The sequence below is a fragment of the Podarcis cretensis genome, assembly GCF_951804945.1.
Source record: "Podarcis cretensis genome assembly, chromosome: 4".
NCBI lineage: Eukaryota > Metazoa > Chordata > Lepidosauria > Squamata > Lacertidae > Podarcis > Podarcis cretensis.
In genome coordinates, this window is record NC_137173.1 from 84,681,509 (window position 1) to 84,708,166 (window position 26,658).

Sequence of the window (26,658 nt, forward strand, 5' to 3'; positions counted from 1 at the left end):
GAATCACTGACTGCACTCCCAATGGAATTCATGTACTAAGTAAAATACTTTGGCACTGATCTGTCAAACCATACATGCACGCTGTAGGTTTCACACAGACTGCTACATGTGAGGAAAAGATGGCTGTTACTTGGATACAGCTGGTAATTTGCTGCACCAGCAGCAGCCAGGAAATCAGAGCCCTTTCCCCCAAAAATCTATTTGGTACAATATGCCCCAATCATTTTGTTTGGCAGTGTGGCAAATAACACATAATCACATGCATGCATCCTCTGTTGCAATTTTTAAAATGACCCAGTTGCCCACACATACTTACATGAGTCAGTGGTGCCCTTAAAAAAAGGAAAGAAGTAATTTTTGTAACCTTTTCCTACCTAGTCTCCTAGAGGCACTACTTACTCACCACCAGCAACTAGGCAAGTGGTTATTTACAAGCCTGTAATTATCTATGTAAATTGTACATCTACCTTTTCATGTCAGTTTGTCTTTGATGCTAAGTTAGTGTACTTCATTATATGCAATTTTCTATTTTGTATTCATGTATAATTTTAGTGATGCAAAGTGGGCTTGCTGTAAAAATGTCTTGTAATGAAGCATGTGTTCCTCAATAATTGCTTTCCGTAGCATATACTATATATTTCATCCATTGCAATTTTATTTTCCCAGCTTCCTGCTGTTTGCTGCAAAGTTTTATTTTGCTAGAAACGCTTTTTATTTTATAAAGATAACTTACCCATTATTATTATAGGTTTTTTTTATTATTTTGCATTTTTACCAAATTTATACAAAAATCCCACTGAACTATGTACTAGATTGCCTAAGGACTGTAATCCTAAATACTACACTTGGAGTAGCCTGTACAATTCTGCTCATATCACCTCAAAAAGGATATTGTAGAGCTTTTAAAAGAAATGTAATCAAAAGTATCAGGGAAGTATCTGTGAGGAAAGGTCGCAAAATCTGAGGCTTTTTAATTTAGAAAAATAAATGATAGAGCTGTCTAAGATGGTGCATGGCACGAAGAAAGTAGATAGGAAGATTCCCCCCCACCACCACTGCCCCTGCTCTTTCCCCCATGATACTAGACGTTGGGGCCATTCAACAGAACTGAGTGTTGAAAGATGCAGAACACATAAAATAAAGTTCTTCTTCACACAGTGCATAGTTGAGGTATGGAATTTACCCCCATGAGACGTAGGGATGATCACTAACTAAAAGATTAGGAAATATTATGGAAGATGCCTCTGATTGCCAGTTGCTGGAAATTAGAAGTGGAAAGAATGCTGGTGTCCTCAAGTCCTGTCTGCAGGCATCTACTTGGCCACTGTTAGAACATAATAGTTTCAAAATGTTTTAGGGGGTTTCGTCAAACTGTGTTTCAGAGAACCCTGGGTTTCCTCAGAGGTTAATCAAAGGTAACTCGGTGTGAAGATCACTAATAGTGGACAATCATCCCTATTAAAAAAAACAGTTTAATCATCATTACCACTACAACAGTAATAAGACAAAGGTGGCAGATATAGATCAGGATTATCCTCTGAGATTTATTGGTGATTTGCATCCGATTGGCAAGAGGGGGTTGACTCTCAAATGCTTAACAATAGCAACAACACCTAAATTAGACTTGCTGGAATAAGGAAAGCTAACTGGGAGTGGACTTTTGTGTGAGAAGACTGTCTGCTCAGTTCATTTGTGATACTGGAAACAAATCCATGGGCTAACTTTATGTCCTTTGTACCTGGGTCTCATTGGTAGATCTTAGGGTTATGGTAAATATAAAGCAGATCTGAGAAGTCTGAAGTCTGTCCACTTGTACCCTAGGAGAGCCTTCCCCAATCTAGTGCCCCCCACAGTTTTTTAGCGTGGGGGGTGCAGGGGGGGCCGGCCGCACCGGGCGCAACATCTGGGGTTAGGGCAAATCCACGGGTTAGGGGGCGCAAATCCACGGGTTAGGGGGCGCAAATTACTTGCCTTGCCCCGGGTGCTGACAACCCACGCTACGCCACTGGCCCCCCATATGCCTTGGACTACAACTGCCATCAGCCTCAGCCAGCATGGCCCAGTGGTTGGGTAATGGGAGTTTAGTCCAATTATCTGGAGGACACTGGGATGGGAGAGACTGTTCTAAGAAGTTACGTTCTCAGATCAACCACAAGGTTCAATATATTTTGCCCGTAAGCTACCCCACATGAACTGTGACTCTTACAACATGCCTCAGGACCCTCTAACAGGCTGTGATTCCATGTGAAAGGTTATCTCAGTAGACATGCCACTGTAGAGGCTTGCCCTGGGCGCAAGGCCAAGCGCCACTATTGGTCAGTTGGTCCTGCGCCCAGGGGAACGCCCTCTAATTCCTGCCACCATTGGCCAAGCATCAAATAGCCCTTACAAGATTTCTCTTCATATAACAGCAGCTGAAGAATGTAAAAACTGAAATGTTTTGCTTTAAAACTAATGTATCCTTTGTGTGTGTGTGTGTGTGTGTGTTTTACACACATAAACATTTACACTTAGGTTTATGTGCACACCCACCCACTTTATAATCAATCCCCTCTGAGCAAATTCCATTTTTTTTTTCAAAAGGAGGCTAATTTTGTGATTGATCCATAAAATTTATGCAATGCCAAGGCAACTCTTTGACTGGATTCTGTTATTCAGGTGGAGTTGACAATGAATTCATGCATATGGGCGTCTCAGGTCACAAGAGAGATACGAAGGGAATTTGGTTCTCAAAAAGCAGGGGCGGTATTTGCAATACTTTTGAATAATAGCAGTGTCATCAGTCTGGTGGAATAACAGTTCTAAAATTAGACCTTTGGAAATGAAAAAGGACTTATTTAGTTTTTAAATAGCATGCCTTATAGTGCAATCCTATCCATGTCTATTCAATATCAAGTCCCATTTATTTCAATGGGGCTTACTCCCAGGTGAGTGAATATAGGCTTCCAACCTTAGTATCTTTTTGCCACCTGGGGCTTTTATGTAGACCATGTGATTAAGCCCCATTCTAGCTAACAGGGCCTAGATAAATGTGTACGGCTAATATTTAGATCTTAAATAATATGCATGCATAATATGTGTGACTGTGAGAACAGAGTGACTTTCTGACTGATTCTACTGTAGTTTGTCACACACGACTTGTGTCATGAGAAAGTGGATGGGAATGTGCTTTGCCATCAACTTGGTATTATGGTTGGGAAGATGCATCCACCAATCACTTTTAAGTACAGATGGGGATAACCACAGCTAGTGTCAGAGGTAAGCATCATTATGCACCTACCAAGTCCCACACCTCTTTTTGGGGGGCCCATAACTGACCCAAATTGTTGAAAATCCACATGCAATCTTCCCTTCCCTCCTACAGAGGAACAACATGAGCCAATTTTAAGGTCATGGTTATATGGGAAAATATCACTGCAAACTATTATTACTGCCAGTGACAACCCAAAGCTATGCCCTCAAATGCCACAGTCACAGAAAATGCACCTGGCCATATCTACTGATGGTATTAATACAAACACATGGTAAATGGTGGACTATAAGTACCTATAACCTAGCCCACACTCATGCTTTTCCATATGATAGTGGGTACAAATCTGGCCAAGAATAACATGTTGTGCTGCTCATATATAGGATAAACAGTCCTGTACGAAGCTGTCATTTAAGCTAACCTGGTGCCTTCCAACTGTTGCTGGACTAAAGTTAACATTGTGCCTGGCCATTGGCCATTGGTCCAAAAATTCTAGAGGGGACCAGGCTAGGGGAAGCCGGTTCAGACTATACTTATTTCTTCTGAAAAAATGTAATAACATCTTGAGCGTTATTGTAATGTAAAGATATATTGGGATACCTTGTACAGTTTCCAGAAATAGTCTGGATTCCCCCCCCCCCAAAAAAAAACCTCTTGATGATTTGCCAGTTTATTTTTCCCACAGTCCACTTCTAGTGTACTGCTTGGTGCTCAGGAGATGTTATAATTGCATTTATAATTGGTATTGATAAGATAACTTTAAAAAGATCAAATGCTAGAACAGAATTGCCATACCTGATTTTTAAGTGGCTAATGGGTTTGATGACAGTATAGATCTCTGTTGGATCCACCTGACTGTTCTCTTGAAGCTTCCCATAGAAGTATATAGCAAGTGCATGTAAAAACTCCAGCAAAAGATCCTAAACCTCTCCTCAATGTGTATATGAACATAAATGAGTGCTGGCTGTGCACATGCGAGCCCAGGTACACATTTGTAACGCCATTATGTGTTCGTGTGTCCCAATCACTGTACAGCTTAGATTTTAACATGGTGAGGAAGGAAGAGAAGAAAGGAGGAAAGAGGCAGATGTTTTTGGAATGACTCTTGAGTATGAACTAAAAAAGATTGCAGTACAAGAATAAATGAGAAAGCAATCAGAAGCTGAGAAAGAATGGCTAGACAGAAGCCCATGGAAAGTAATTTGCTTCTGGCATGATTGCCAGAGAGTCCGTGATGAGGCTGTTCCTGCATTTTCACCTTCTGTGGTTTTTGACACCTCCCCCTGCCTGCCCCACTCCAGGTGTCCACTAAATTTTTCTTTCTCTCTCCCTTCATTCTGCGTTTATGGTTAGCTGGAAAAGGAAGCAAACTTCTGATGTGCCCTAGTTCCCACAAGTAAAAGGTTACAGCGCATCTACATATTCAAGTTCCAGAGACATTTCCCCCTCTGAGCTTGGGAGGGGGGAAAAGGCTAAATAAAGTTCATTGATTTTATTTAAATGGTTTCTTAACTCACTGATGGCAAAAGAACCTGTAAGCGTTGCGCAACAAATGACATCATATAAAATGCCGTATTTTAATAATCAAAAAATCCTTATTAAAATAGCATTATGGTATTCAATTACCAATACCTATAATCATACAAGTTGTATTTTCAAATTTGCCCTGTCTTTCTCAAGGATATCCTTGAGGTAGCAAGAACAGTTATATAGGTATTAAATGCTTTATCACTACCAGATGGAAGAGGAGTAGCATACATTATCATCTTAATTGTAAAATTTAATATTACTTGCTGAAAGTTACGTTGGTAAACATTGTAAATTCGGGGGGAAATGTTGCTCCCTTGTCTTTAATTCGCCTATAAATCTCTTAATCATTTTTTTAGACTCTACATTTAACCCTGTGTCTTCTTTTTTTTAAATGTAACCTGTAGCAAAAATGCAAGCTGCACATTACATAATCTGCTATGGCAACATTTCACTGTGCAGTTTTAATCTCCCTGCCATGACAACTATAAGCAGAAGAATGGATCCACTCCAGCTAAAGTTAGTCATACTCAAAATCAATGGGGCTTGTTTGGCATGACTAACTTATTTTCTATGAGAATGAAAGGCTACTAAATTTAGCTAGATCAGGGCCTATGTACTCCGTGAGAAGAGCAGGGATAGGAATCAAAGCAGTAACATGAAGGGTTGCTTAACAGTAAATTAGTGGTTTTTCATCCCTGAGCCCTTTTCACCTAGATACATAGCAAATTTTGTCTGCTAATTTCATCTGGCAGATGTTGTGCCTGACTACTTCTCAGTCTTGTCTCACATTTTGACTGCCACACTTTCCCAGTCTAATTGTATCAAATTTATTGGTGCATCTGTTGATATTTGGGCGTACTGATGCAATTGCACAAATTTGATATTCAGGGAGGGGGCAGCAAAACCATGCTGCAGTTTGAGGATGCAGAATCATGCATGAGGGTTAAAACTGCAACACTGAAAGATGAAGAAGAGATTAAATGGCATAGTATTGGTCATCATATTACAGACTTGAGGTTTTCTGGTAAGATACTGAGGCTGCAATCCTTCCTTGGGAATTAGTAGACATGTATAGGATTTTGCTGTATGTTTCTGGGGTTCAGTAATTTGAAGAGCGGGTGAACCCTTCCAGGGCTGGTATGACGCGCTTTGGTACCTAAGGTAAAGAACATTTCTCATATAGAGGCTAACCAGACTGGCAAGTAAATTTTACTTCAGCACTGGTGATGAGATACCTTTCCCCATGCAACCCACCTATCTGGATTAATTGCTACCCTTGTCCTGTAGAAACAACCACACATATTACTTAAAATGATCTCCTAGCCATAAGCGTTCATTGAAATATTTGCCTGGTTATTAAAACATACAAAATGGGTAACTACAGCTGCTGTCTTACACCCCATACATAAGCCCCACCGAACCCTGTGAAACTTACTTCTGAGTAAACATGCATAGGCTTGTGCTGTAAGGGTGTAATGGCACATAGACAGGAAAAGGCCATTGCCACTTAAAACAACATTCTGATAGTGTGTATTTTCCACCCTTCCCCAAATTGTGTTGGATCACTTGCCCTATGGGATAGTATCCTTGCATTATACATTTTGTTGCCCACACAGTATCGGCTGTCGACTGTGAGCACAGGGTAATGCAAAACAAAATGACTTCATTTTTTTTTTTAATAATTTTTTTTATTAATTTCCAAATTTTTAACAAACACAAAAAACAACATAAAAACAAACACAAAAAATCATGTTTTCTTTACCTTATTTCCATAAACCTCTTTTCCCGGACTTCCCCATACCTTCCCCTTTTTGCATCCTTTATTTTAAACAATTATTCAGCAACCCTTCTTAGCCAATTAAATATAAATTCATTCTCCTTTTCAATTTCACCCTAAATTGAACACAATTTACCGCTGCAATTCTACGTCTTCCTTTCCTTCAGCATTTTAGCACTCCTCAATTTTATAGTAACTCTTAAGATATATCTTAAACTTCTTCCAATCTTCTTCCACAGTCTCTTTCTCTTGGTCGCGGATTCTGCCGGTCATTTCTGCCAGTCCCATAAAGTCAATCACTTTCGCCTGCCATTCCTCCAGCGTGGGTAGCTCCTGTGTCTTCCAATACTTTGCTAGGAGAATCCTTGCTGCCGTAGTAGCATACAAAAAGAAATTCTTATCCTTCTTCGGCACCAACTGGCCGACCATACCCAGGAGAAATGCCTCTGGTTTCTTGTGAAATGTGCATTTAAGTACTTTCTTAATCTCATTATAAATCATTTCCCAGAAGGCCTTAATCCTCGGGCAGGTCCACCAAAGGTGGAAGAAGGTACCTTCAGTCTCTTTACATTTCCAACATTTGTTATTGGGCAAATGATAAATCTTCGCAAGCTTGACTGGGGTCATGTACCACCTGTAAATCATTTTCATAATGTTTTCTCGCAAGGCATTACATGCCGTGAATTTAATACCTGTGGTCCATAACTGCTCCCAGTCAGCAAACATAATGTCATGACCTATGTCCTGTGCCCATTTAACCATAGCTGGCTTCACTGTCTCATCTATTGTATTCCACTTCAACAGCAAGTTATACATTCTTGATAAATTCTTAGTATTGGGTTCTAACAGTTCTGTTTCCAATTTCGATTTCTCCACCTGGAAACCAATTTTCCTGTCTTGTTTGTAGGCCTCCATTATTTGAAAATAATGGAGCCAATCTCGTACCTTGGACTTTATTTTCTCGTAACTTTGTAGTTTAAGTTCACCACCTTCTTGTTCTAAAATTTCAGAATATTTCGGCCAATTAGTTCTCATATTGAGTTTCTTTACCTCCTTGGCCTCCATTGGCGAAAGCCACCTGGGAGTTTTATTTTCCAATAAGTCTTTATACCGAATCCAAACATTGTATAGTGCTTTCCTAACAATGTGGTTTTTAAAACCCTTATACACTTTAACCTTGTCATACCAAATATATGCATGCCAACCAAAGTTATTGTCAAAAAAACAAAATGACTTCATGCTCAATAATCCCACATGTTCCAGGAAAGGAGAGATGGGAGACTTACTGAAATCAGCAAGGGAAACCCACATGACCTGAAAGTGTTGCTGTGCAATGCCAGGTCAATGATGAATAAAACCACTGCCATCCACGACCTGATTGTGGATGGAGGATTTGACCTGGCATGTGTGACAGAGACCTGGTTGGATGAAGCAGATGGGCCTGTCCTTGCCGCTGCTTGCCCACCAGGTTTCTCTTATGCACAGCAACCCAGGTCATGTGGGCGGGGAGGGGGGGTTGCAGTGATTATTAGGAAGTCAATAGTCTGCACCAGGCATCCTATTGGGAAGACCCAGTTTTCTGAGTGCATGTTCTGGAAGTTGGGCAATAGGGGCAGTACAGGATTCCTTTTGGTGTACCAACCTCTGGACTACTGCAATGTGCTCTACGTGGGGCTACCTTTGAAGGTGACCCGGAATCTGCAATTAATCCAGAATGCAGCAGCTAGACTTGAGACTGGGAGTGGCCACCAGGACCACATAACACCGGTTCTGAGAGATCTGTGTTGGCTCCCAGTACGTTTCCGAGCACAATTCAAAGTGTTGGTGCTGACCTTTAAAGCCCTAAACGGCCTTGGTCCTGTATACCTGAAGGAGCATCTCCACCCCCATCGTTCAGCCCGGACACTGAGATCCAACACCGAGGGCCTTCTGGCGGTTCCCTCACTGCGAGAAGTGAGGTTACAGGGAACCAGACAGAAGGCCTTCTCGGTAGTGGCGCCCACCCTGTGGAACACGCTACCTTCAGATGTGAAGGAAATAAGCAGCTATCCTATCTTTAAAATACATCTGAAGGCAGCCCTGTTTAGGGAAGTTTTTAATATTTAATGCTGTATTGTTTTTAACACTCAATTGGGAGCCGCCCAGAGTGGCTGGGGAAACTCAGCCAGATGGGCGGGGTATAAATAATAAATTATTATTATTATTATTATTATTATTATTATTATTATTAACCAAGGAATGCCATTTCCAATGGTAGCCTCATGTCTGGCATATCAGTGGAGAGTAGAAAGGGGTCCCAATGGAAGATATATTTTCTAAGGCAAGGCTGACAAATAATGCATTCTTCCCCAAATAACTGATGCTTGTGGGGAGCAATGCAGGGGAAGCTGAGTTTACAATTTAATGCATTTTTTTAACAGTTTGAAACTGCAGCCACAAAGTGAATGACTAATGATTTAATACAACCATTTTTCTTTTTACCCATATTTTATTTTAATGTGTAATTTTCTCCTGTGGGTAGTCCTCATTCCTATCCACCTTTTTCTTAGCAAGGGCATTTTCTCATCACAGTGTAGGAAATGCTGTATTTTATTGTCAGACTCTCAGCTCCTTTAGGGATGTGTTGAAATAGAGTAAATTCATGACTCTTGCAAGAAAAGGGCTACAATTTTTTATTATAATTATAATTTGGTTCTTTCATTTATTATTTATTTTTTTAAGACTAATTTATACAATCACTTGTCCTGGCACAACAACCCCTAAAATCACTTCAGCCTTTGATTGCTTATTATTCAAGGGGACTGAAAGAGAGTCAACAGCCTTGACAAAATCATTCATAAACTGTTAGCATCTGTCTCTTTCATCATTATTTGTATTGTATTCCTGCAACACCATGGAGCTTCACAGGATACTATAAGTAAAAATATGATTTTGTTTAAGAAAAAGCTCTGGCTTCTAGGAGCTTACAATCTAACGTTTAATGACTGGGAGAGAGAATGGAAGAATGTGAAGAAATGCAATGCATACTTTTTTTGGGGGGGTGACAGGGGTGTTAAACAAAGGCTGCCTCTGTAAGGTGGGGCTTTAGGCAAGGTTTGAAGAAAAAGCATAGAATCGTATAATTATAAAGTTGGAAGGGATTATAGAGATCTTCTCTGAGAGAGTTCAAGCATGGGAGAATGTGGTTTATGGCTCACATAAACAGTAGCAAAATTGTCTCTAATGGGTGGAGTTTACAGTTCCATTGAGATTGTAATTGGTGAATAGTGACGGGTGAATCTGTCAATTTCAGTTTCTCAGTTTCTCACTTTTGCAATCTAAAATTCAGTTCTCCACATTTCTGTATCAGTTTGCTATTTTTTTAAAGTCCTCATGAAAATTCATCAGCATTTTAGTGGAAATTTCTTTTAATATGCACATGTCGATCTGGATTCTTGTCTAATATACACATTTCTGCAAAGCATTTTTTGCCTAAAATAATGCATTTTTGCATGTTATTTTCACTAATATGCATTCATATCCACCGTTTTCGCCACCTATGTGGCATTACTTGGCTGCAGAACATCACTGCAAAATTCAATTTTTGAAAGGAGTCTGTACTGCATTTTTCAGATTATTTTGGAAAGTATGCATTAGGTAAATTTGCCTTTAAATGTAAACTGATTTGAAATTATTCTCAATTGCTATCAGTAAGTGTCCCAAGATAGGCAATAAGATGCTTTGATTGAGACATCTTAGAATTCTCTATGGACTAGGCGAGCAGTTCTGAGGAATAGCAACCAAACTGTGATTGCTGTTGCCTTATGTGTCTGTCAGCAGCTGGTTAGCGTAACATTCATCTGTTGCACAGATTTCTGTCCCTGTTTTTTATCACCAATCTCTTATTTCCTTCTGTATTTTAGACATGACAACAATAGGATGTCTAAGATATCCTGGGAGATAAAAGGAACTCCCTTAGTGTGTTACTTCTTTAATTAGGATCTCTTTCGAAACACACCAAACACAGGCATCCAAGTTTTAGAAAGAATCAGACCAAAAACCCTTAGCTCTGTCTATAAAATTATAAAGTAGAGGAGGTTGAAATTTGGCATTGATTGATCCTTCTGTCTAGTCCAGTGTTTCCAAACTTAGGTCTTCAGCTGTTTTTCAACTGCAACTCCCATTATCCCTAGCTAGCAAGACTGGGATAATGGGATGATGGGAATTGTACTCCAAAAGGAGCTGGAGACCCAAATTTGGGAAACACTGGTCTAGTTGGTGCTTTCTGCACAAGATAGAGTTACTGGCTTGTCTAAAATTAAAATTCTGTACCAGAAACATGGTGATACCCTAGTGTGCCATGATATACTTATGAATTCCCATATAATTGGGTGTTTTGTCTCAGTTTGGAGTGCAACACGCAGGACTGATGTAATATTCTCTGCATTCTAGCCTCTTCCTTCTTGCATTCCACAGCAAGAGAACCCCTTAAAGATCAAGTCAGTAGAGTTACTCATGATAAGTTTTAAAAAAATCATTTACATACAGTGGTACAGTTTGGCACCTTTGAACTCTTGCATTACAGCTCAACCCTGTGCATGTCTACTCAGACTATAGACCCATTGTGTTCACTCCCAGGTAAGTGTGTTCCTAGAATTATCATTGCATAACGCCCACCATAGGCTGAAGATGCACTTCCTTATCCCTTTGGCACCTGGGATAGAGGTATTTTAGGGGCTACCCTATTCTTTAGATTATAGATTGTTGTATTTTTATATTGTTTTAACCCACCCTGAGTCCTATGGTGAACGGCAGGTAAGACATTCTAATAATAATAATAATAATAATACAGAATATTATAAAAACTGCAGTCCTAGTGGTCTTACCAGGATGGGTGGTCATCTTTAGATGGTCATGTATATTACTCCATGTACTTCAAAATGTGGCAAACAGCCCTGTAGCATTTAGGGGTTGTCCTCCTCATTCTGCTGAGTCCTGACATGACAACACCACAGCTTCTGCTGCTCCATTTGTATAAGTATATGCCAATGTAGATGAATGCCATCTATAGATGCAAAAACACTTTAGAACACTGTCCTTTTTGCTCATTGTCCTGCCTGGCTAGTCTTTGAAGTTTAGACTGCTATTTCAAATATATCTCTACATCAATATTGGTTCTGAATCTACCTGAGAGGGTATGCTAATTTATTGAATTGTTGAAGCGCACTGAAGATGAATGCTGATAGGGATCCAGACTTCTGTTGTCATCTATTAGTGATCTAATTACATATTGCTTCCTCTCACGGGACACCAGTACAGGCTTGATTAAAGTATAATATAGACAGTTCCCTAGAGAGTGTTAGGCTCTTTAGCTGACGCCATGAATTCAGAAGTCCTATTTTTCTTTCCCCTCTTGTTTATTGTATGAGCATGACAGCGTCAACATTATCACTTACTCCAGCGGTTGCCAACATTTTTTGGGCCTGTGGCCACATTTACAAACATTGTGGACACACACACTCACACACATGGTAACCAAGAACACACCACAAGCCATTCCACTGGCTACAATATATATATATTTATAAGCATAATTTCAGTGGGGGCAGAGGTGAGGGAACCCTGTGGGCACATATATGCCCACAGGCACTGCCTTGATAACCCTTGAATTATTCTTTTTGAACTTCCTTAGCATCATTAACCACAAAAATGCTTTGGGGGCTGATGAAGTTTGAAATTAATGGTCAGAATGGGCTTAGGTTTGTCTTCATTTTTAAACACTACAAAATTGTAGATTGACCAACTACACCAGCTGTAGGGAGCCTTTGACCTCCAACTACAACTCCCATCAGCCCCAGTGATGTCAGCAATGGGCAGGGATGATGGGAGATGTAGTCCAGCAACATATGGTGGGCCCCTGACCTATGGATTGTTCCCCCCCCCCGAGGCACCAGCTTCTCCAGACGATTGAGGGCCCCCAGTGTCATGTACTGATGTCACACACACAGCCCTCTGAACACTGAGGGGGGCTGCCCCCCTCAAAAACGTGGGGGGTGTCAAAGTGCCTTAGCCCCCAGGAGCCAGCATCTGTTTCCCCCTAGTATGCAATTTTAGATTAACTTTGGAAAATGTTCATCTGATGCACTAAGAAAACCATACCTTACCCCATCAACTATGATGCAATGAAATGGATTTCAGTCTTTCCCCTTCTTTTCAACCTTCAGGGGTCTGTAACTTTTCTAATGGAGGAAACTTTTGTATTATTAAAAGTTTCTCACTATTGAGATTTCTGTCAGTGAATAAAATGTGACTCTCAGCACTTGTCATGTGGTCCATGGAGGGGAGAAATGTTTGGGAACCACTGAACTAGAATGTCCATGATATATATAAATTAAATTCTGCACAGTTAATGTGGACTTGTGTGGGAAGCATTGAAAGGAAGGACAATGTGAATGTTGGAAAATGAAATCAAGGACAGGCAGTGATTTTTTACCTATGTGTAGTCAGCATTGTGCTTCCAAGTACATGTGTTAATGTGTTATTGTATCAGTTGAACAGATTGCAGCCGAGTATCTTCCATTTTGGTTGCACTCTGAATTCCCAACTACAAATCTAGCACTCAGCTCAACATTTATTTTTCCTCATAGTTCCACACATATGAGTTAAGGGAAAGTGTGAGATGCTGAAAAAAAAAACAATTTGGAAAATTCAGATATTGTTAAGTTAGCAAATTTCCTTGGAAGTTAGAACTACCTGGTTTCAAACTCCTGGGCTGCATTGCTGTGTTAGGTCTCTGCATGAAATAAATTTCTAATAATTAACACAGGGGCAGGGGAATAATCTCTGTGATGGGGATCACTGGATTGCTATTCCTGAGCCCTAATTACCCATATTACCCTAATTGCCATATAAAGGGCATACTGGGGTTGGCTCTCCCAATAGCCTGAATGAGGTGACAGCATTAGGCGGTGGAGTGAAAATATTTGGGTGAGAATTTAAATCAACTTTTCAAAAATCAATTATGATAGTGTCTAGGACACTAGATAGAGAATAGAACAATCAACCCACCCACTCCTTATGCCAGCCTGTGGTGGGTTTGGATTGAGCAGAGGCACTGGCTGAGTTGGCCTCCCATAGGCCGACACCAGCATCCCCCTTCTCCCTCCCAGACATCTGGATCCTGAGCTGGTCTCACTCTTGTCAGGTGATGGTATTGGTCCCAACCCAGACCTGATAGCTCTTCCATCTCAGAGGGGTAGGTGTCTGTGCTCATGGTTTGACCTGAATGTCTCCTGGAGCAGTCAGCTGACTGCTTTGCAATGCATTAAGATCATGTCTAGCCTCATGCCCACACAGCCCAGTTTCATAAGTTTTGCAAGTGATTTGTTGAGCAGCAATCCGTTGGCTGTTTGCCAAAATGTAAGAATCTTCCATGAGCCCACTGAGCCACTCTGTGCCAAAGGGTCATATGAATCAGTTGTTAGGTAAGCGTCACTCAATAAAAACACTCAATAAATATGTGTTAAGCCTTTATGTGAAAGATCATCGCTACTCTTTATTCACCACTGACCCCTACTATGACTGCAATACTTTGACTGCATTCCTGACGATAGCCAGGCTATTTAAATCCCACTGGCTTTCCCTGTATTGCCTCTTTATTGGTGTCTTCATGAGCACTGAACAGGAGAGGAAAATCTTGTGGTCCTTGTATTTAAGCTGAAGCGGGTTGCATGTAACTTGAGCACTCAAAGTGTTCAAGTTTACAAAATGCTAGCTGATCTTTAACACAGACTGAAATGAAGAATCCTGTGTGTTTGGCAGATAGACTGAAAACCAGGTTTGATGCAGAAGTAATATAATAATGATCCACTGTGGCAGAAGGGAGTATCAGGAGCAGTAATTAACCCAGCTTTATTAGAGTGGAACTGGTTATTTCCACATAAATAAACCCATTGGCCCTTTGAGCTGTGACATGTTTCGTCTAAAAGCATTTCATCCTCCACTTACTTGTGAAGTCTTTATTTGTGAAGTCTCATGCCCAACCTAGTTGTGGTTCAGTGACAACTACAAATACCTATTATCATGCAATAGTAAGTTTAGGCTACTGAGGCAAATGTATCCGTCTTTCTCTGCCAACACTGTGTTTCAGGTAGGAGTCATGATTCTCTCCCGCAAGGCCTTTCTAGCTAGAAATTCAGAGCTGTCTCACTCTGTGTCCTAGTATATAATAGAGGTAGTAATAACAGAGCCACAGGAACTGTTTGTAAAGTATGTCAAGCTTTGAAAACCATTTTAATTCTTTCCCCTTTTCCACAATTCATCATTTCCGTACAGATTAAATTGTATGTCATGCCTCTCACGGCACACAAGTATTTTTAATGGTAATGATTGCTTTCAGTGTAAGGGATGCTTCTTTTTTATTGATCGGCATCAAAGGTTCACTGGAAATGAGTAGCCACAGAAGTCAAATGGGAAGCCAGAGAAGCGCTCAAGGAAAAGCAAAAGATCTGTAGCTGTCTGCACTGTTACATCGTATTGACAGATAGTGCTGGAGAAGCAGGAAAATACCAGAGCATGACCTGGCACTTTATTTAGTAAAATATAATTTCCTAAATTGCTATAAAACAGGCACAAATAACTTTTTGACCTTCCATGAAACGTGACATACTTAATGAGAGATCCCACTGAAGTACTATTTGATGGTGATTCTCTTGGAATGCTCTTACTAAATATCATAATCTGGGCCTGGTGCATAGCTTGTTGCCTGCAGATAAAATTGTGCCATGATAAAGAGAAGTTTTGGAAGGGATTTTGACTAGAGCTGAGGGATCCTGCAGGATTGTTTATTGCTTTCCTTCTGTAGATTTTGAAGCATGCAGCTGGGACATGGGGCAGGAGGGGGTCCCTCTACTGCCCCAGCTCTTCTGTTGAAGTGGATTTTGTACGGTCCTTTGAGAGCTATGGAATTTTGCCCCCTTCCTATTTTGAGCTGCAGAATTCCTCAACTATTTCTCTTCCTCTCTTAGCTACACATTTGCTCTCCCTTTCTTCCACCATCCCTCTCTTGGTTCTGCAGTGTTGAGGCACACAGGAATATTATTGAAATGTCTCTGTTTATAATATATTTAGTCAGTGCAGATCCGATACTCTCTTTATGTTCAGCCTCTTTTCTTTTGAAAGGGGCAATCTATTCTTACTTTATTGTGCCTATTTCTTTTTAAAAGACACAAACAGTGAAGGGTGTATTACTGGCAGATATTTATAAAATCGTAGAACTGTAGGATTTGTAAAGAGTTGGCAGCTATCTAATTCAGCTCTTTACTCTAAAGCAGGATCTTCTACACTGCATCTCCAAATCCCTAAAGGATTGGCCTATATATTACTGCCGTTAAAAGCAACTTTTTCAATCCACAATTGGCTTCCAGAAAAGGGAGAATCCCCTTTCAGTGGCTAATTTTAGAACATTCCCTAACTGTTTCTGAAATCATTTCATTTTTCAGCAATAATTTGTACACTTTGTCCTACGCAACATTCTCATTGCTTTAACTTTTCTGGCAATCATCCTTAATTGAATCTTAGATAGTCAATAATCTACATTGCACTATGCCTTTGGAAATCTCCTAAAAGGAGGTGATATTTTGGTAGAAAGATGCAAGGGTCTTGATGTTCCAACAATAGCTTTAAATACGTTGGAAAGAGATGCACTATGAAAGATTGATTCCTCAGCCATTAATTTGTAACAGAACAGTGCAATAAATCTCAGTTACTCTTCAGTATCTTTCTGCAGTTGTGAATTCCACTTGATTCACCTCTCTCACTCACCTTAACAAAATCAGTATTTGCCCTAGTTAGTTCGGATAGGAATCCAATTATGCGGGGAGCCAAAAAGCTAACCACCAATGTGCACAGGAGATCTAAAAAAAGGCCATTTAGTTTAATACAGTTTGGTGAAGTGAAAATAAAATAATGATGCTTGAATCTATAAAAATGAAGTCCAGAACTCATTGAGAGTAATTGAATCAATTTCCCAGACATCTTTTGGAGATCTAGATTGAGGCCTTATGACAGGAGTGTGCAACCACCACCTCCTCCTCCTCCTTTTGAGATACACATACCCTTAGGTGGATATTTCAATGAATGAATGCTAGTGGAGGGCATGGCCCAAGCCAGTGGTAGCTGGAGCCAGATGGACAGTGGTCAGGGCCCCCTTTCTGCTTCCCCTGCCACTTCCTTCTCTCTCACACTACACCAGTGTGGTGTAGTGGTTAAGAGCAGTAGACTTGGGATCTGGTGAACCGGGTTCGCGTCCCCACTCCTCCACATGCAGCTGCTGGTGACCTTGGGCTAGTCACACTTCTCTGAAGTCTCTCAGCCCCACTCACCTCACAGAGTGTCATGGGGGAGGAAAGGAAAGGAGAATGTTAGCTGCTTTGAGACTCCTTCGGGTAGTGATAAAGCAGGATATCAAATCCAAACTCTTCTTCTCTCCCTCTCTTTCTCCTCTTACCCCATCAACTATCAGAGGATGGACAGATCACTCTCTCTAGAGGTCTGATCACATGCCAGAGGGTTTCCGCTACTTCCTCTTACATTGCCCCATCCATGTTGGATTTTCTCCATAGTGTTTCCTTCCTCCAGCCCTTCTTCTTTTCCACTGGGCTTCCCACCCACCCAAATGAAATTAGGCTCAGGGCTGCATGCAGCTCTGCCCTAAGCCCTGCTGTATGGTGTACACATCACCATGTCCCCTGAGATGGCAACACCTGCCATTCTCTCCAGTACAGGAATGGGGCCCTCTCCCTTTTCACCTTTCATGGAGGGAAGGGAAATGGCAGGCAGAGCTCAGTTTCCCCCCACTGGGGCCTGAAGTCTTGTGTCTTGTATTATCCTAAGTTCCACATGCAGGGAATAGCAGCGAAAACAGTGAATCTTGCTTGAGGTGGTGGTTGGCCATAGCATCAGTTTAGCAAAACCAAATCTAGCATCTCACAGTTGTTTTATAGAAATGAACCAACTGGGATGGGGAGGTGTTATTTAAGGGAAACCCCTTCCTATTGGCAATACAGTGGTCATGGTGAGAGGGATTTTGCACGGGTTCAATTCAATTTTGCATGGGCAAAAATGCTCCCTGCTGAGATCAGACCACTCATTCCTCTTTCTGTATATGCGAAAACATGGAACAATACTTTTGCCTGCTTTTGGCAAGGCTTATATAACGTATTTTTAATTGATTGCTTCATGCCTAGTGCTAGCAGCAGGAGATGGAGAAAGGTAGGTGTTCATTGCCAAAATACTGTGTAAGACAGACTGGGAAAGCCTTGCATCTTGGCACAATCCTCAAATTAAAAACAAGCGTTGACCCTAGTTGCCCTACATTTACTGTGTGTGACATATATAATATTGAAAATTTCAGTTTAATCGGTTTGGAGGCAAGTAGAATTTCTTTCTCTTTTCTTTTGTTTGCCAGATTGTTGACCATGCAGTTTTTCCTCTCCTCCTGTTCTGTATGCAGGCTCAGCTCTTGCCTCTCAATACAAGCAAATGTGAAATTCTATACAAGTAACACGAGTGGTTTCTTTCCATATTTTGTGCAATTGGCATATTAACAAGAAATAGGACCACATACAGTGTGCCGTACGACATTCCGTGAATATGCCAGCAGCATTTTGGAGTGATGCTTTTGCGTATCTAACCAGAAAGAATATACCACTTCATTTCATGTGCTTTTATGCATTCTGGCAAGGAGTAAATGAAGTTAATCACAAGTTAAGGAACCCTGCCACTCTGTATTATAGAAGAAGCTTCCTGTACATAACAATATAAAATTGGCTGTAGTTCAGAATTTTCGTACTTAGCATTGCAAATTAGGCTCCTGTCCTTTCCCTACTGAGCTGCTCACTGATGATCTGGAATACCTTATTTTCTATGGAATTTTCCCAGGTGCTTTAGAAATTAAAATTCTAGAGGGAGTTCTGAAAGGGCTGTAGCCAAATGAATTACATTAGTCCTTGATATAGGTAGAATTGCCAGGTGCAAAACTGTGCCAGGGTTCTCTAGCCTGCAGATTTTCGTTGTCACTTCAGCCCACAGCTGAAGCTTTGGAATAAAACCTTGATTTATGGGAAGCTTATTTGAAACTGGAACACAGATGAAAGACATACACAAAAACGATGGCAATCCCTGTCTTGTATAAAAAAACCGAACCATCTGAATTTCTTTTTCTTAGCCAGGTATTAGTGCTCCTATATATGGAAATCTTGTATTATTATCCCACTGCCCTTCTGTTTTCTATTCCTATAGAAATGCAACCTACTGATTTATAGATGCTTCTGACTTGGTAGTCATACTAATGGGGACTGGCTAGTTTCTGTATAAATTAGAAGCAAAGTGACAAATGGCTCTGTCATTCTGCTATGTCTCTGTACTTTCTGGATGTGACTAAATTAAAATGGATTACATGATTTGATTTTCATGGAGGGTTTGCTCATGCATGACAGTTTTGGAATCACAGACTTCCATGACGGATGGAGGGCTTGAGCTACTTGTTGATTATGCCCTTGGCAGAAAACTGCAGAATATTCTATTCTCCAATGAGCAGGAAAGAGGGGTGGGAATTACCCATACAGTTCCTTTGAGGTTGGTAGCATAAAGTTTTTACACACATAGATTTAAATTTTAACAAGAAAAAAAGGGCAGCAGTTGCCCTTCTATTCTGAACACATAGCTTGAGAACATGCAACTTACCATATACAATATGTTTTCATTTTTAAACTAGGCACAATGTCTGTTGCGTAGTCATGCCTGTTACGTAGTTTTACTTAGGTTCAACTCTGAAAAAGGCATAACTTTTCAAGGTTCTTATTGACTTTGCATTCTTAAAGGTAATCCGCATTATTAGATTTTTTGCATGCACACAATAATATGACATTTGAAAAAGACAAAAAGGATTAAATCTGCCAATACGTAAAAAATATAACCTTCCATATCACTCTACCAATGTAAGACATTTTCATACCTGATGTGATCTGCCAGCATTACCTGAGGAGTACATGTCAACATGATGCCCCACTTTTATCAGAAATGACACACAATTCACGTCTGAAATAGGACAGGAGGTTTCAGTTGCCTGGAGAAAGCTCTCTTTTATCAGACATTGCTTGGAATCCTTTTGCTGAAAGACATGCATCTTACTGTTCTCTCCGTGTTATAAGCCCTCTTGTTCCTGTATGCATGTGACATTGTTCATTATTAACAACCGTGCTTAGCAAACATGATTTTTAGTTACGAATAATGTGAACTTGAAAGGTACAATTTTTCATTTCCTGAGTGATTGGTTGGCCTGGACCTCCCAGGTTATGTTAATTATTATGGTACACTACATTTATCTCTGCTAAGTTTAGAAATTTTTGAAAATACTGAAAGTATGTTCCTATGAAAGTGTACCAACCGGATTACACTCCTGTCTGCATTTCAAAAGAGTTAAACTTACGAAGAGAACTTTAAAAAGTAGAACTTGGAGCCTGTACAGATTTCCTGTGCAAATAGGAACAGGATTAGAACAAAGGTGGATTGCTGCAGCTCTTGTTGGCAGAAAGAGAAAGAAAGAGTATGGATAGACTTTGTATTGAGCAATTTAGATGACTAATTATAATGGAGCTATATTGTACACATTTTAAGAGTAAGAGGCTTATGTTTTTTATGAAGAAATAACAATTCTATTTTGGTGCTGCTGGGAATTTTCCAAGTTATTTCAGCACTTCTGTTTCTTAAGAGTCCCATTTTTATTTATTGCTAAGTGGTTGTTCACAGTCAGTGTGTTCCCTGGTGTTAGTCATTATAATGTCTAATAGGCCCGAATTTCAACCAGTTAGCTATGTGAGCTTCCATAGTCTAATCAGTAAGGCTATGTCCAATAAAATGTAGCTCACCTACCCTTGTTTTATGTGGGCAACGTGGATCATATCTTAAATTACTGATGTTTCTCAATATGGGAATGAACAACACGAACAACCATTTTGAGCTGTAACTAAGAGGAAAAATGCATAATGTGATAAACATATTATCAACTGATCTTTTCAATTATCTTATGAATTACCAACTTGCTGGAATGTTGGTTTCAGCTGACAGAAAAAGAAGCTATCAAAGACACTTTTCAGGGATAAAATGGGGCTCATCCATTTGTAGTGGGAAACAAAAGGTGGTTCATCAGTTATCAACATCAGTTGATAAAAGCTTTGTCCTTTTTGGCTTCTCCTTATTTTTCAGGAGCAGAATGGGTGCTAAAATTCTGATAACCTGTTAGGAATTTGTTTACTTCCTGTTAGGGACGAAGTAGAAATTCAATTCAGTTTGCATTTAAAGGCAAATCTATCAAAGTCACACATTCCGAAACAATACTAGAACTGAAGCACAGCCATCCTTCAAAACTCGCATTCATTTGAATTTTGTGGTCCAGTTCTCCAACCAAGTTTTATAAAAATGCATATATTGGGTAAAAGTGTGCATAAAGGTGAATATATTATTTTTTTAAAACAGGGGGGGAAATCATTATATTAGGATAAATTGCTGGCAAAAATGTGTACCCAGGTCAAATCTGCATACAAAAATGTGTTTATTAGCATTAATTCGCACTAAGATGCTGAATAATTTTCATGGGATATTTAAAATAAATAAATCACAAATTGCTGCAGAAGTGTAGAAAACAGAATTGAAAAATGAGGAAATGGGTGAATCAAAATTCACCAATCCTTACATCCCCACTCCTTGAAGGCAGCCATTATGGGGAGCTGTGCAGTTCTCAAATAGAGACATTAGGATATCTATTTACATGACTTGGAGGCTAGTGACGAAATATGTTTGTCTTTCAGATCCCCAGCTCAAGGGTATAGTGACCAGGTTATATTGCAGGCAAGGCTACTACTTGCAAATGCACCCTGATGGAAGTCTCGATGGAACCAAGGATGACAGCAGTAATTCTAGTAAGTGATTGTTCTAGGAAACTATTCATCTCTTCCTCACATATTGTAAAGTTAACCATTTCAAGATTTACATGCAAACATCACTGAGTGTTGTTTTTTTATGCCTCTTGTTTTCTGATTTTGCTTTTGGTAAACGTTGTTTTTGCTTTTTTTGATATTTACAAATTGAAATACAAAATACATATTTTTTAAAAACCCCAGTGCCTTCATATATGTGAATGAGACAAAGCATGCGATTTCAGGAAAGTGCTGAAACTGCTCACTGCAGGATGATAGCCTGGCTTCTTTTTCAACAAAAATAGTTTTCAAAAATGTCTAAAATTATGTGCTAGTTTGAGAAGAATCTCCATACCTGCTTGCTAATTTCAGCTTAAGTGTGCAGGCCTCCTGAAGTATTACTAGGCATAATAGTCTCTTAAGGTGTGTTTTAATAACACTAAATAACTCTAAATTACATAGATAGCATTGCTATAAGTAGGGTTGCCATGTGCCCTCTTTTTCAGAGCTAAAATTTGGGACAAACTGCATTTATTTGCTTTGAATGGCCGCTCTTTGGCTCTTCAAAATATGGCAACCCTACTAAGCAAAGGACTACTTTAATATTTCATTATCATTATGGTGGCAGCTGAATTCAGCAGCAGCCAAAATGCAACAATGAATTGTGATGGCATTTCCCATTATTCATTAGAAATGTCACTTACTGTGTCTCCAGCTCAGTGAAAGTTAAGCCAATTTTAAAATCTTGAGGTTGGTCAGGGTACCCTAGGATGGGTGGCGGTTCCACTCGCTCTTCCGTGTTCCATTAAAAACCCTCTTTTCTGTGTTAATCCTCTGGAGGGAGCCCAATGTTGTAAATACTGTGAGTAAAGCTTCCCCTTTGGTCTGTTGGTTTGAGTTCCTCCACATATCTTCATGGGCTGCTCAAGAGCTTGAAATATGAATCCACATGAAGGAGGGTGACATTACCAGCAGAGCAATCGGATAGGATGCACACAGGGCAGGACTTTTTAGGATTATGTGTTTCTTCTTCTCTGCTGCCTCAGCAAAGTATCCAACATGGCTGCATTGCCTGGAAATCTGAATGGAGGAAAGGAGGGAAAGACAGGCTAGTAGGTGGATGTCCTCTCACCACATCATTGCTCTGCTGTGCATACACAGATAATTCACTAACGGTTCCTGAACAAGCTGTTTTAGAATGTATTAGAGACCAGGGCCACTGCTGGATGTCATCCTACCAACAACATTCCACTTTCTCCTAACCCCTCGCTTTCCATTTTTCTAACTTTTCTTGAAAACCACTTATAGAGAGTTTTGGTCTGCTACATCCAGCACACCTGAAAACTCCATTTAAAAGTTATGGTTTGGAGGGAGCTGTTGCTTTAGTTAAATGTTTGAAGTGGTCAAGGAGTGTGGTAAGAACTAGAGTGGCTCCAGAATGGCAGGACGTTGTTTTGCCTCACTCTGAAGTATAGGAGGAGAGAGAAAACATAAGAGTGGCTCATGGCGCTGTGTGCAACATGAGCACCTTCCTCTAAAGGTTTTTAAATAAGCAAAACAATGCACAGCCACCTTGTACAATTAAGGCAAGCAGTAGCCCACAGTCGCTCATGCCCCTTACCCGGGCTGTGTGGGGCCACCTTGGTGGTGTGGGGCCCTATACAAGATGAATGTTGTTTACTTGCAGAGACGCAAGCATCTGCTTCATTTTACAGCAGCTTCAGAAGTCCAATTCTTATGGTGCTCACAATCTTCTAATATGACAAAGAATTAATAATAGAGCCTAATTTTCTTGATGTATTTCCTGTGAGCGGTCTGTTATTTTTCTCCCTCCTGGGCATATTGCTTGAGTCATGTCCCTCTCCTGTGATGAGCAATAATGAGCAAGTTGTTCTTTTTCATACATTTTCACTTTGGTCAAAACATTTGTACCTGTTGTTGTCATGATTTCAAGGTCTCACTTTCTGTGGATGCTTCCCCTCCCAGCTTAAATCAATAAGCAACCCTTTGAAAAACTGTTGTGTGATTGCTTGATCCTTTGCAAGTGCTGAGCCAGAAAATATGCCCAAGATGGATTTTGACTCCACTGTATGGAGGATGCTTCAATCGTCGTCCATTGTTGTTGACTCCATGCAGCCAGCTGTTTGTGTGCAATGGTTTGCCAGGCATATCAGGAGATTTCCCACACATCAACACAGACCTGGGGGGGGGGGGGAGGAGAGTGAGAGGCTGAAGTTGCACGAAGAAAACCCATCTGTGTGGTGAGCCGCTACAACACACAAATGGCTTACCACATGGAGACCGTTGCTATGGGAAGCAATTTAAAGCAGCTATTTGTGCACACTGATACTTTCAGAGATGGATGCTGCAATTCAGCTTCTCTGAAGCCCTGTTGTCATAAGGTTTAGATAGCAGGGAAGGGTTTAATTCAGGGGTCGGCAAGGTTTACTGGCAATGGGCCAGATCACTCCCACGGAGATCGTCTGTGGGCCAGACTGGCACAGCACGATGCCGGAAATCGCGTCTGTGCATGCCCAGATGCCAAAAACCGCGCCTGTGCAGAAGTGATTTTTGGTGTCTGGACATGCACAGAAACGATTTCTGGTATCTGCGCATGCGCAGATGTGATTTCCAGTGCCACTCGGTGAGTCCCCGTGCCACGCTGTGCTGGTTTAGCGCAGTGCGCGGGGGACTCGCCAAGTGGGCGGCTCAGTTTGGGGGTGGCTCATGGGCCGGTAAAACAGTGGGCCTCATCCTGCCCATAGGCCGCACATTGCCGACTCCTGGTTTAATTCTTCTGTCTTGGTGTGAGAAGTGAAGCTACAGGGAACCAGGTAGAGGGCCTTCTTGGTAGTGGTGCCCACCTTATGTACAGTAACACCCTCCCATCAGATGTCAAGGAGATGAGTAACTATATAACCTTTAGAAGACATCTGAATGCAGCCCTGTGTAGGGAAACTTTTTAAGGTTTTATTATGTTTTTATATATGTTGGAAGCCACTCTGAGTGGCTGGGGCAACCCAGTCATATGTGTGGGGTACAAATAATAATATATTGTTGTTGTAACTTTGAATATTTTCACACATGACAAAAGTGAACCTGAGCGAAGAAGGTACATATTTATTTTTTCATGGGAACCAATCTGAAACAATTCTGGTACAGCGAGAAGTGTTTTTGAACCAATTTAAATCTGCTACTGCCACTACTCCTAGCTTGATTTCTAATACTGTGGCTGAAATGAACTTAGTTGTATTCTGGCTTCAGTCTTACAATATAGTCACAGATAGAATTTGAGAATTAATTGTGCGTAGGATTTCTACATGACATCATTTGCTTATCTGTGACAGATCTTCTTTATTTTTACAGCATTGTTCAACCTTATACCAGTGGGACTTCGAGTTGTCGCTATCCAGGGTGTAAAAACAGGCTTGTATATAGCCCTAAATGGAGAAGGGTTCCTTTATACGTCAGTAAGTAATATGCCATGGCTGTTGGTTCTAATCTACTTTTCTATAAAAAGGTAGATCCAATTAATAGAAAATCTTGCAGGATTTGTAAAGAAGAATGGTGAGATGATTCTACATATTGATTCTTAATACCTGTGGGTTTAATAAGGAGATAGAACCTTCATGTGGGATTTTCAGACTGCAAATCACTGACACAACCCTTTTTCACAACATTTTTTGTCCTGTGGAAGCGACTGCAGTAAGGTATCTTCCTGAACTATGAAAGTAGCATCAGAAGTTCTGAGCCACATAGGATGAGCCCACACACTGGCACAGGGAGGAATCACAGCATGAGGCCTGCAGCTTTTGTTGCTGTCTCAGGGTTGCAAGAAACAGCAGTGCTGCAGCCACTCCCATGTTATCCATGAAACATGAGAAGCAGCAGTTAGTTATGCCCATGCAATAATTTGATAATGATTAGAAGATGCATTCTAAGCAGTAGCTGGAGGACTTTGTTTAATATGACTGTATAGTGCTATGGGGATTCAAATCCCTGTGACGGGGTGTGCTCCCAATGTTCAGTCCCAGCTCCTGCCCACCTCGCAGTTCGAAAGCATGTCAAGCACAAGTAGATAAATAGGTACCACTCCAGCGGGAAGGTAAACGGTGTTTCCGTGCACTGCTCTGGCTCGTCAGAAGCGGCTTAGTCATTCTGGCCACATGACCCAGAAGCTGTCTGCAGACAAACATGGGCTCCCTCGGCCTATAGAGCGAGATGAGCACACAACCCCAGAGTCGTCTGCGACTGGACCTAACGGTCAGGGGTACCTTTATCTTTACAGTGCTATGACTGCAAGGTGTGGAGACTGAAGTCCAAACTTTTCTAATATATTGATATTTACTATACAGTATTACAGCCTCACTTATTCAGATAATTTGCATGAAATTCAAAGCTTTGGGAGGTAAAGATAAATAGGAAGATTCTTCAGAGTTAGAGCTGATATGAGATTCCAAAGAAGACTCACAGTAAATTCAGATAACAATGTGTTTTGATTAACTTGGGCGATGCTGTGTATACGTTATCCTACATTCTAACATGATAATTGAAGCTGGTGGGTTTCCCATCAAGGATGTCATTGTCATGACTGAAGCAATAAAACCTTCTCCTCCATAAACCAAAGCACATGGGAGACCCTACAATTTCAGTGGGAGAGAGTTTATCTGCCTCCCGGGTACATCATTTTGGCCTGATTGTTCAAACATTTTGTGCAGGGGGAAAAATATATTTTTCATGCATACAAAAATGAATCGTGTCAGCATTTTTGCAAGCTATTGTTTTATTGTCATTGAGGTAGAATTAAAGTTTTTAATTCCTTAAAATAAAAGGAGTCACATAGTAGAAAAAAGTGCTTCTGGTAGATATTATTCAGGCAGATGAACTAGTCAAAACTCAACTCAGTCAGTTGAGGAGGTGAGTTTCAAGGGTGTGGTTAACTCTCCCATTGAACTGAAAATGCTTACTTTTGGCAGAATGGTACTGCGCGGCCCTGATCCAACTGTATGGCTGCAGCAGCATGTCACTGATAGTCTCATTAATTCTGTGTGCATGCAGGCTGCTGACTTGGGCTTCCACCCAGCGCACCTAGCACATGTTTATGGAAGCAGCTCCTTATCTAGCTGGTGATAAATACACAGAACCCT

The 26,658-nt window shown here is 40.6% G+C and overlaps 1 protein-coding gene across 3 annotated transcripts in view; it reads left to right on the forward strand.

Moving 5' to 3' along the window:
• FGF14 (fibroblast growth factor 14) overlaps positions 1-26,658 on the forward strand; it is a 301,405-nt gene that overhangs the window by 203,628 nt on the left and 71,119 nt on the right. For all 3 annotated transcript variants that reach the window (XM_079973074.1, XM_079973075.1, XM_079973073.1), the window contains exons 2-3: positions 21,404-21,514; positions 24,878-24,981. In XM_079973074.1, the coding sequence (XP_079829200.1) occupies positions 21,404-21,514; positions 24,878-24,981 (215 nt within the window). The remainder of the gene's footprint in view (positions 1-21,403; positions 21,515-24,877; positions 24,982-26,658) is intronic.